General features: G+C 39.8%; 1 protein-coding gene across 2 annotated transcripts; it reads left to right on the top strand.

Moving 5' to 3' along the window:
* Positions 1-1,036: 1,036 nt before the first annotated feature.
* Positions 1,037-12,314, top strand: qng1 (Q-nucleotide N-glycosylase 1). 2 transcript variants are annotated; one of them, XM_061767929.1, is made up of 7 exons: positions 1,037-1,157; positions 1,508-1,591; positions 4,120-4,267; positions 5,873-5,985; positions 8,611-8,754; positions 11,104-11,299; positions 11,370-12,314. In XM_061767929.1, the coding sequence occupies exons 2-7, from the start codon at positions 1,571-1,573 to the stop codon at positions 11,597-11,599; spliced, it is 852 nt and encodes a 283-aa protein (XP_061623913.1). In that variant the 5' UTR covers positions 1,037-1,157; positions 1,508-1,570; the 3' UTR covers positions 11,600-12,314. The 2 variants fall into 2 exon arrangements, with proteins under 2 accessions (XP_061623913.1, XP_061623912.1); XM_061767928.1 differs by having other exon boundaries at positions 1,508-1,702; positions 4,121-4,267.
* The last annotated feature ends 113 nt before the right edge of the window (positions 12,315-12,427 follow it).

Raw genomic sequence — 12,427 nt, 5'->3', positions numbered from 1 at the left:
GTAATAAAAGAAAAACGCACAATGGGCACTGAAAAAATTTACAAAACAAATTACTGAAAATGTAACCTATGAAAATAAGACTGCTTTAAATTTGTGGTTCAGCTGATTCATTTTAAAGAACACACTCATGAAACTGCTGGACAAAAATGATGGCGCCTTTTATAACTTAATATTTTCTTGCACAACCCGAGGAAATCACTGCAATCAAACAATTTCTGTAACTGTCACCGAGACTTCTGCGCCTTGTCAACAGGTATTTTGGCTCAGTGGATATTGCACCAATTGGCTCAAGTTTGAAGAGTGCCGCCTTCAGACAGCGTGTAGCTCATTCCCCAGATGTTCAATAGGATCAGATCAGGGGTCAGGTCATTTAAGAATAGTCCAGTTTTTTTGCTCTGAGCCATTCTTGGGTATATTAGCTATGTGTTGGGTCATTATTCTGTTGAAAGACCTGTGATAGAGACCAACCTTTCTGACACTGGGCAACACATTTCTCTCAAAAATTCCCTCATGGTCTAGAGAGTTCATTGTACCCTGCACAGAATATAGACACCATTTTCCAGATGTAGCAAAGCAGCCCCAGAACATAACCAAGCCTCCCTGTTTTACAATGGTGACTGTTCTTTTCTCGGTATGCTTCATTTTTGTCTGAACGCAGAGTTGCGGTGCCTTGCCAAAAAACTCCAGTTTTGTCTCAGCTGTCGAAGGAGCTTCCTCAGAAGCTTTTGTTGCTTGTCAGTATGCCTTGTGGCATATAACAGTCTTGCTTGTTTGTTTGCTTTCAACATTGGTGTCCTCCCCTTGGCTCAAATAATGACGAATGGTGCAATCTGGCACTGATGTACCTTGACTTTCTTTTAACACAGGGGTACCAACAATTTCGTCTAGGCCTGTATGTCTTTTTTCTTTTTTTCTTTTTTTTTTTTTTTTTTTAACTTCACTAACTCTGTTTAGTTGGATGATTCCAAAGGTACGTGCGTGCTTATGTTCTCGCTTTTAATTAGTAACAGAATTGATGTTATTTCCGTTTTCCTCTGCTGAGTACTCCGTGATTGGCTGAGAGTCGATAACTGAGGCTCTGATTGGCCAGAATCCGTTGAAACAGGAAGTGAAAGTACAGCACGAGTCAGTGACAATCAACAGTCCTAATTTTGTTGGTAAGTTTTCATTAATGACGAATAAATGAGATTTTATCCCGTAACACAGACACGAATAAGCATGATGGCATTGTAGTGCTTAAACCTCAGTAAGCACGAATTTCTATTTGAAACGCTGTCACGTGATTTAAGACTGACTTCGTTGCCGAAAGGTTAATTGTACTTTTTAGTGTTGATTGGTTTACGTGACAAATCCTTAGCTGTACAGAATTAATTACATGTTAGCAAGCACCTTTAGGCTACTTTTAATGTAAATGACACGTAGGTTATTGGTAGTCTTGTGTTACTGTTCCTGAAACAAATAAGTCCAAAACAGGTTGGTATGATATGTTTTTTTTGTTTTTTTTTAGCCTCCATGGAGCCTCCTATGTTCCCCCGAGAGTCCGGCCAGTTTGTAGCAGAGCGGAGTCAGGATGTGTTCGTGGAGGAAGAAGGTGTGCGGAAGGTGGCAGAGATGCTTTATGCTCTGCGGGGTAGTGATGAGCTGTGTGCCAGTGGCTGGAAGAAGGCCAACCCCCTGGCCCCTGCAGCCACCTCTGACCAGGGGAGTCATAGATTAGATCCAATACAGATGATGTATTAAAAAATTGGGACCTCACACACAAGACAGGAGCTAGCCATAGGTGGTTCTAGCCCATTTTTGGGGGTGCTGAAGCGCCCATAAAATAAATACCAGCACCCCTTAAATTTGAGCGGCCCCCCCCGCCCAAAAAACTAAAAATAAAAATGTCACTGTATGTCGTTTTTAAACAACCTAGAAAAGTGTAAAGCCATACAGTACTTGGTTGTAATGTAATATTTTAACAAGAAAAATACAGCACCCCCACCCTATTGCCTCAGAAATGGTTTGTTACATCCAATCCCATCCAACTTTACCTGTCTTCCAGTGATATAGTCTAAGTACCCGCCTTAAACCAGGACACGTGGCACATTTCTTAGCTTCATACCAGCATGCTATTAATATTGCCGATCCTCATTTTTATTGTATTAATCGAAGGTCACTGTTTTTGTTGTTTTGATAGGAGTTGAGTTATTTTCTATCTAGGAAAAGATTCAGGTGGTCAGACAATACTCTCCCACTATCCTCTCCTTGAATTGCATTGAGAGAAGTTAGTTGTTGTGTCATGTACATGTAATAATATTAAAGCCAATGTGCTACTAAATAGCTTACCAACTGGAAGCCGTAACAATATAGGCATTATTACTCTTTTTAGGACAGAGAGAGGGGAGTTCACATATTATTATTCAAAGTATTCACAAAACTCAATTTCTATTCATGTGTTTTACATTTTGTGCATTGCATTCCATATAAAAGTCCCAAATAACTCAGAGGTCCATTTTTGGTACTCACTATAGGGGGGGGTGATTTAATCCCCACACACGCACAATTTAAAAAAAATAATAATACAAATGCAAAGCCTAGTTAATGTGTAGAAGTGGTTCTGTATCAAATGTATATCCCCAGAAATTAGGGTTACAATGTATTTTTTTTTTGGGGGGGGGGTCCAATCCTTTCTTCTTTTGCTGTGGCTCAACATTTAAATAACCTTAATTACAGGTGACAGTTTAGTCACAGACTTTATGAAAAAGTGTTGTGCTTTTCTTCAATAGATGTGGGAGTGAAATTGCTTTAAAATGTACACAACTGAAATGTATTTTGCCTGGCCAGGAGCTCAGCACCCCTAAACTTCTGATCCTGGAATTGCCCTGTTAGCTAATTAGCTATGTTTTTGTATGAGTCATGAATAAAAATGCCCCCACCTGCCCTAGAATACCAGGTGGTACAGTCAGGTCTATTCCAAATGTCATTCTCCATCAACAAGGATGAAGCCTGCTAGCTAACAAGCAGACAGACAAAACAAACAAAAACAGGACATGTCTCAATTTTTTCCATTTTTCATAGAGAAATAATTTATCTTTTTGCCAGTGAAGTCCTGAGAGAGAAGCCAGAATGCAAATGGTTGAGTCCTGTCTGTTTCTAATGTCATTCTTCATGAACATGGTATTAGGGTGCTAGGTAACAAGCGGAAAGACAAAACAAACAAAAATAGGACACACTACAATTTTTTCATTTTTGTTAGAGACATTTATTTTCTCGCATTTTGAGTCACAATGTAAACTTTACACCCCTCCTGAGAATGCAAACGGTAGAATTCCGTGTCTTTTCCAAACATATTGAGTCATTTTCCATTAACCAAGAAGTAGCCTGCTAGCTTACAAGCAGACAAAAACAAAATTAGGGCAGACCACAATTTTCAACTTTTTCACAGAGAAATCTATTCTTTATAGCCGATTGAGTCATATCTACTCCAAATGTCATTCCACATTAACGAGTAGCTGGCTGGCTAACAAGCAGACAGATAAAAGAAACAAAAACAGGGCAAGCCTCAATCTTATTTTATTATTATTATTCATTGTTATTATTATTGTTATGATTTTTTCTGTTTGAGCGAGGAAACAAATTGTCTTTTAACAGCAAGATGTATTGTTCCACAAGGAGTTTTTGGGTGGTAGCATAATACACAATTGTTTCCCGTTGAAGCGAACGCTGCTGATTGCTGAAAATTGCCACGCCAACAAACAAAAAACTTGGCCAATCCATCTTTGTTTGTTTTTTTGTTAGTTTTGTTAGAGACATATATTTTCTCCTTTTACTTTTTGAGTCACAGCGTGTGCGAGCTAACAAAGCAAATAGTCAAAACAATAGCAAAAAGATTTTTATGGTTGTTTGAGACTTGATTTGAAGCCTTTCTCTCCCCTTCAATGTAAAAAGATACAGTGCCACAATCATACGCTGTCCTTTGTATTGAGTTAGGCTTGAGGAGATTTTGTGTTTGGCCTTAGCAACGAAGGCCGTTCATCTCCCTGTTGCAGCCACGTTCTTGTGGGAGCGCACGCCGCTGGCAGAAACTTGCCTCCTCTGCTCTGGTGTCTGGCTCATTGTGTCGTTCCGACCACGCAGGCCTTCAACTGGGTGTTCGTAGTGGACACCGTGAACTTCTCCTTCTGGCCCGATGAGGAGACACGGCAGTGCGAGGTGACCTTCCGAGGGATCACGCACACAGGCTACATGACCTTGTGCGCTGCCGTCACCAGAGCCATGGAGGAAGGTAAGATGATGTCTTTCTATGACCACCTTTTCTAATACAAGAAGAATTACCTCAAAGTAGGGTACTAATTTTTTTTTCACACAAATCAAATTTACAGTTTTAATCAATTCCCCCCTTTGCTTTTAGAAAAAAAAATGGCAGTGACATTGAAAACAAGTTTTTTTTTTTCCACTAATGGGATTTTCTGATATTTACCGAACAGCCTTTAAAACAACACGTTTATTCCCCAGCAATAATTTGCACAAATGTCCACAGAAGAAACAAAAATAATATTTTATTTACTGATCATATGAAAATAAGTACCCTTATGCTTATGTAAAAACATGGTGTATGGAAACAATGTTTGAATAAACTCTCCATTTTAAATGTTCAACAGTGTTAACATCATCAAATAAGCCGTTGAACTGCATGGCTCGGTGGGTCTATGTTTTCGATGTCCAGGTATTTCAAATTGTACAGTAAGTTATACAAGTAAGGCAAGGTGACCGAGTTAAGCACACACCTCTGGTCAAACGTTTCCACAAGTGGATAAACGGAATAATCGGTGCATTGATACTGTGATTGCTATCCACCGGGCTCCTTTCTTGTCGTACAAAACAACGTGAAAATGGTTCTGCTCATAGTTCCGTCTCTTAACGCATTTAATAACAAAAACGTAGTTTTACGTATTTTAAAACTTCATCACCTAATCCCAAAGACGTACTTTTACGTCTTTTACGGGTTTTTTTTACGCCATAGGCTTCAGAGGGGGCTGACGTCACTCCTCACTTTAGGATTAGGCCAGAGAGCAATTTTAATGCCCGTTAAAAACGGACACTAGATGGCAGTGAATCATACTTAGAATTTTGGTATAACTTACCTATGTTCTACCACTAATTACTAAAGAACGAAAAAAGGTAGAAAAAACTTTTTTTTTGAAAGATGCAAATGTAATCTTTCTTTTTGGTGTGTGCCATGTTTATGTAGCCATAGAAAACAGTATTCTGTGTGCCTTGAAAGATGAGTCAAAATCACCTAAAATGTCTGGTACTGAGGGGGGTTCTCTTGAAAAATGGCTGGTCGCTTTTTAGAAAAGTAGTCACTATGAGGGTTGTAAAAGTCGCTAAATATAGCAACCAAATTGCTAAGTTGGCAAAACTGACTGTGCTTTTGTAAACTGGCTCCTGTCTGTTCGCAGCCATGTTTTTTTTAGTGTAAGCAGAGAACATCAGGGCTTTGAACTACACAATCTGCTGATAAAAAAATTATCCTGACAAAGAAATTCTAATTAATCGTTAAAATGTATTAATTGCCAAGTCATACCTCACAGTATGTACACACATCTTCTCTTTTAGTCCACTTGCTGTGCAGCCGCCACTTCCAATTATCGTGAGCACGCACTTTACTTGAACTTGGATCGCTGGGGGAATTGCTCGTAGCGTCGCGTGCATCATTTGCAATTAGACTCGGGAAATGTATCAATGATGTCTCGTATTGGAACACTGCTTGCAGTGAATCACATGAAATGATGTCGCTGGAGCTTCTTGACAGAAATGACTGCTATTCCTGTGGCTTGAACTTCATACCCGGGTGTCCTCCTCGACCTTGCTTCTGTTGCCTCCGCAGGGGTGCCCATTACAGACCCAAAGTTCTTCTCCCAGATGACGGTGGATGAGCTGGCCCACATCCTTCGTTCTGACAATGAAACGACCATGCCCATGATTCAGGAGCGCCATCAGGTTCGAAAATGATCATCTTCATGTTTATAGTTTAACGTTCTTGACTGTCACAAACGTGTCAAAAAAAAGCTTTAGCACAGTAGACAGTGGAACCTCTTGAGGTCAAATGCAATCTTTTGCAGGTGCTCAATTTGTTGGGATTTTGTAAAATAAATAAATACATAATTGAAATAACAGGAAATAATGTAATTTAAAAAAAAAACTGTTCTTGGGTAAAACTGTGGTCATCATAAAAGTTTTGTTCGGTTACATTTTAACATTCTTAATTAAAGGTCGGAATTGGCAGTTTCTCGCCTCACTTCACTAATCAGGTCATTCGAATTTCTCCAGCCTATTTACGTCACTAGCAAAGATCTCCGCCTACATCTCCGCGCAGAGGCAGCGCTGTCAACATAACAAACATGCGTGCTCTCACAAGTGGGTCTTCTACATGGAGGAAACCAATCAGAGGAAAGGGGGCGGTCTTAGCCAAATATCGACAAAGTAGATACAAAAGTGGGTCAAACAGAGGTAGCTGTCAAAGGGGCCTTTTCTGGACACTCGCATGACTAAAGGTGTTTTTTAAAAATGAAATTGACACTTTTATCCCAAGTCCATTTTAGTGAGTCAATCTATGGAGGTCTAAATAGCCAAAATATGGGACCTTTTTCTTTAACATTCTAACATGCAGGTAAACCTCCAGTTGTAACTGTACAGGCCTGCTTTGACTCGACCTGCAATTTGTTAAGATGAAAAAAAACTAAAATGTCCTCTAGGAAATAATTGAATAGTCTGTTCCAGGGTGAAATTGTTGCCATCCTAAAACCTTTTTTAACTGTATGGGTGTTTATTGGATTACGGGCCTTTTTGTGTCCTTGATGTAAGATTTCAAGAAAAAATATATTTAAATTGATTTTTTTTTTCAATAACCAGCAGTGGGCGTGCCTAATTATAAGTGTTGTCTAAAATTTCATGTTAATATTAGTATATTTTGACATTTTTAAAAGCGGTTTTATGGTGGTATTTTACAGTTTTCACCCTGTCCCTAGCACAGGGTTTGCATATATGAAGCTCTATCTTTCTACTAAAAAAAATGCTAAAATGGTGTAACTTTTACCATAAATTCCTTAAAATATAATAGAATTAATGATTTTTCATCATATATGCAAAACATTTCAAATTCTGTCTTTTATTTTGACTAAAATATGCCTGTCATTACCGGCACCGACCATTTTCAGATCAATGAAGTTTATTCAAAATCTGATTCTTTAATTCCCTGTGTCATTTTGTCTTGTCACTCAAGCAGAGAAAAGTCAGACATTTTGATAACTGGAAGAGTAAGTTTTTTTTCCTCATTTGTACCCTTAAGTCACATCATATTTTTATTGCATGTCATTACCAAAACGACTGTTAATATGTGCTAAGATTTTCCTGTAAAAACTTGATAATCATATAAAAATGTTGTACAGGACTAGCTAGCTAAAAGAAAAATTTAAGCTAACTCTACCAGCATAGCACAGTTAGCTACAAACTTTGAAATGTCAGTACCATCACAAGATTAATCAATTTTTAATCAATATGGCAATGTGGCGGTAATAACATTTCTCTCGGGTATCTGACAAAAAGACCAAATAATCAAAAAAAAAATCTTATATCAATATATATATATGGAAATGAACAGATTCTGACTCACAGAAAGATGACAATTAAGGTAAGGTAGGTATATATAGTTTTTGTGACATTTTATTTTTGAGAAAAACGAAAATCAAAAGTGCCCGAAATCACCCACATAGGCAATTTACACTAACTGTAATGCAAATGTAAAAATATGTTAATATTGAGATGTTAAGAAATACAAAATCTTGTATTTAAAAAGTGTATGTAAAAAGTGAATTATGGGGAAGATGTAATGCAAAGCTGCGTCGTGTCAGCTGTCATTTTTTAAGTGTAAAATGTCAAAAACTGTAAAACAAAGAAACAAAACAGCAAACCAGTCTCGAATAGCCAAACGTCCTTAACAAGTGACGACGCGTCTGGTGACGCTGGCGATGTTGTTGCTGATCCGTAGCACCATCATAGGAAATCACTCGCGCACAGGTTAGTACATCATAGCGTATCATAGCGTTCCAGCAGCGTGAGGGATGACATCGGAGCAATCTGATTGGTAAGTGCTTTGATCATCTCGCGACATCGTTGTTTATTCTGTCCCCGATGTCGCCTTTCGATGTCTTGTAAAAAAAAAAAAAAAGTAATGTTTTCCTTAGTGCAAATGCTACTCCTTTACTTAAATGCTCATTGTAGGGATGATTGCATTAGCATAGCACTGGCTTTTTATTTTATGAATTTTTTTTCAAGCTCAAATTTACAAGTGATGGCACGGCATTGGCTGAAACGAGCGCCGGTATCTTCACCAATGCTCCTCACAAGTCACTATCTTGCATATTTGCTTATTAGCTTGGGGTTTGCTATGATAGGCTGCGATATATGTACCGGCCCCATAGTCCTCAATTTGGCTCGGCAAAGTCATCCCTTCCGCCATTACAGCCGTAAGCGCCATTTCCTGTTACCTTTAAAAGAGGCTCGCTCTGATGGTTGGTTGACATAAGCGCACCCGTGCTCATTTACATGCCGAGTTTGTCTTACAAGGTACTGACTGAAGGCGGCCGTGTGCTGTTGCAACACGGTGGAAGCTTCCGGAGTTTCATAAGCCAGGCCGGCAACGACGCCCGCAAGATGGTGGAGCTCGTCGTGGAGAATATGCCCTCCTACCGAGACGAAGCCGTTTACCAGGTGTGAATGTTTTACACAGTGGTAGGCTCGCATGGACTCGTGATTAGCATGTCTGTACCCTACTTCTGAGGGTTCGGGTTCAAGATTACACGTTCTCCCCGTGCTCACTTGAGTATTCTTCAGGTACTTCGGCTTCCTCCCCCAAAAACATGCATATTATGTTTGTTGTCCGTTGGCTTGAGTGTCAATGGTCATTTGTCCATTATACCAGTGGTTCTTGGAACTTTTTACGCATGGTACCACCTATCTAAAGAATGCTTAGCTCTCCAAGTACCACCATAATGTCCACAATTAAAATACAGTAGTGTAGTAGGACCATATGTTCATCGAAAGCCATGAATCCTAAAAAGTACATTTAATTTTATTGTTGGCCGCTGTAGCATTTAGTAATGTTTGAACTCTGCTTAAATATAGGAAAATCAAAAAGCTGCTTAAATACTGATTCAATTAAAATATATTGCACATCAAAAAGTTGAAAATAAATGTTATGCTCCAGTTCACCCCCGACCTTCATGAGGCAAACGCTGTCAAAAATGCATGGATTGATGGCTATGAGCCGGTACGGTCTCCGACTGGTTGTGTATATCACAGTTCTGGGGACTGGGGTTCAAATCCCAACCCCCGCCTGTGTGGAGTTTGCATGTTCTCCCCGTGCCTGGGTGGGTTTTCTCCGGGCACTCCGGTTTCCTCCCATGTCCCAGTAACATGCGTGGTAGGTTAACTGAGGACTCTAAATTGCCCGTAGGTGTGAATGTGACTGCAAATCGTTGTTTGCTTCTATGTGCCCTGCGATTGGCTGGCGACCGGTTCAGGGTCTACCCCGCCTCCCGCCCGAAGATAGCTGGGATAGGCTCCAGCAGCCCGTGACCTTTGTGAGGATAAGCGCTATAGAAAATGGAGGGATGGATGATGGCTATGATTTATGAGCTGATCATCAGCATGTTCAGGTGAAGAAGCTGTGATGTGAGCACTCCATCTTCTGGCCTTATTTTGTTGTCACAGCCGTATTCCAAAATGGATCAAATTGATTTTTTCTCCCCTTAAAATTCTGTGAAAACGTTTTTGAAAATGTATTCTTTTTGTTTACAATTTGGACTTTGCGCCCAATTTTCCAAGTGGCTTTTCTGAATATGTCAAACAAACACAAAATAAACATTTTAATACTAATCATCGTCATCATCGCGTCAGCAGATCTCTGAGACTTCAGCAGTGAGCATTTAAAGGATTGACTACACAAGTTTTTCCATTTCATTTTCATCTTTGGCTTTTTATGTGTGTGAAGGTGATGGCAAAGAGGAAAAGTATGAAGTTAATCAAATACAGTATAATAATATTGTTCGCCTCACTTTTTCCACACAACTTCAGAGAAAAACTCTCCTGCATAAGTCAGACAAAAAATATCAAATGATCATTGTCGTCATGTGTGTGTTTGCCACATTTTGTTACATTAGAGTCATATTTCCAAGTGGATTAAATGAATCATTGTTTTTTTTCATTGAAAATTGAAAATTGAAAAATGCTATTTGGCTGAAGTCAAACAAAACGTGACCTCCCAACCATCATTACCAGATGTGAGGTCAGAAAACCTGCGAGACTTGAGCTGAGTGAGCAGCTGAAGGAGGGAAAACACCGTTTTTGCTTTTTCTTTGGCTTTTTTGTGTGTGTGATCGCATCACAAAAGGTTACCTGTGATGGCAAAGAGGAAAAGTGTGACGATTATCAAAGACAATACGGCAAAGCAAGAGTTCTGATGTTTTAGCTTCATCTTTGACACGTTGTTACTTTATAGCCATTTCCACAATTCATTAAATCAGTGGTTCTCAAACCTTTTATACCAAGTACCACGCAAAAAACACTCAGCTCTCAAAGTACCACCATCATGACCAACATTACAATACAGTAGCATAGTAGGCCAAAGTGCTCATCAAAAAAACGAGACAGAGGTTATATTCATGAAAAGTATACACCATTCGTTATTGTAAGACGCTGTAACATTATGCAGTTTGAATGTTAACACTGCACTTGATTATAGGAAAATAAAAAACTGTACTTAAATGATTAAAATAAGTACTTTACCTATAAAGTAAAACAAAAATTGTATCTAAGTTCTTCAAGATTAAATACAAATGCATTGTACTAAAGCGTTAAAAAGAACTGAACTGTACTGCGGTAGTGATTCTTTGGCATCTGTGTACAGTACAGTACCACACTTAGCGAATCACCGGATGAATATTTTTCTAAGCAAATTGAACATTGAAAATTTGGGGGGAATTAAAATAAAAAGTTCATAAAAACCAATCCACCTTACAGTATGTCGTCATGACAACAAAGTCCTCTGCTCCGTTTAAGGGGAAGCGGATCTCGTTGTACAAGAGGGCTCAGATCCTGGTGGCAGATTTCTGGGCCGTCGCGGCGGCCAGAGGCGAGGCGGACATCGTCAACATAGACTGGCTCACCATGTTCGCGGACTACCGGGTCCCGCAGGCCCTCGTCTACCTGGGCGCGCTGCGATACTCGGACGCTCTGATGCGCACACTCAAAAGCGGTACTGTGTCCCAACATTAGTTACGGCTCCACGATCCACTGACATCCAATATCCAAATTTCTGCTTTCAGGCGAGCTGTTGCATTCGGGTGACCGCAGGGAGGTGGAGATCCGGGCGTGCTCCATTTGGGCGGTGGAGTGCATCAAGGCCCGTCTGGGCGAGCTGGCGCGGCAACAGGGCGGTGACGGCGGTGGCATCAACTCGGTGCTCATCGACTTCTACCTGTGGCCGTACGCCAAGAAGCACCACCGAGAGATGGCCCACATTCCCATACACCACACGCGATGTGTTTACTACTGACAAGCTGCATGCCGACTGTGTCCCAGACTAAGCCAAGTGCCTGTATGTACATTATTTCAATAGTCCTTTTTCCTATTAGTCATACAGTGGATGCCAAAAGTCTGCACACCCCTGTTCAAATGCCAGTTTTTTAATGGTATAAAACAAGACTCAGATAAGTTGCAAAACTTTTTCCAACCTTAATGTGGCCTGTAACATGTGCAACTTATTTGAAAAAGTGTAGAACAAATGAACTATTTTAATTGTTGAGTATTTATTATTTCTCATGGATAGATCTTTCGAAGTGCAAAATTAACCCCAAAATTTCAGGAGGAACCTAAAAGACAATTTTTACCTTTGCAGGAGAACTTAATTGGACCACTTTAATCTTTTCACCTCACATGCCATGGTAAATGAACGGACCAACAAATTACCTGGTTCAATTAGAATACAAACCGTCAAGTCGTCTTCATCGTGCTGTTGACATTTTGAAATAATGAGACCAAGCCGCCAGCTAACAATTGATCTACGGTACCTTGCCATTGCGAGGCTTTAAATAATAGAATGTTCTAAGACTCTTGAGACTCAGAGGGAAGTGTCCACAACAGGCTGCGAAGAGATACGTAGAGACTGGAGGAGTCACAGAAAGGCAGAAAAGTGGACGTCGTTGCAAATGTATTGGTCGATTCATGCAACCCTCATAGTTTTGATTTGAAATATATCTTTTGTGACACCATCCTGGAACCTTTCTGACACATTTTATTTGAAACCCCCAAACGCCTCATAAATTATTTTATTTTTTTTCTGCGGTTCACAACATTTTCTATGTACTGTACACACTTGTTATAT

The sequence above is a fragment of the Phyllopteryx taeniolatus genome, chromosome 3, assembly GCF_024500385.1.
Source record: "Phyllopteryx taeniolatus isolate TA_2022b chromosome 3, UOR_Ptae_1.2, whole genome shotgun sequence".
Taxonomy (NCBI): domain Eukaryota; kingdom Metazoa; phylum Chordata; class Actinopteri; order Syngnathiformes; family Syngnathidae; genus Phyllopteryx; species Phyllopteryx taeniolatus.
The sequence above is the reverse complement of the archived record's forward strand: the minus strand, read 5'-3'. Positions and strand labels throughout refer to the sequence as shown.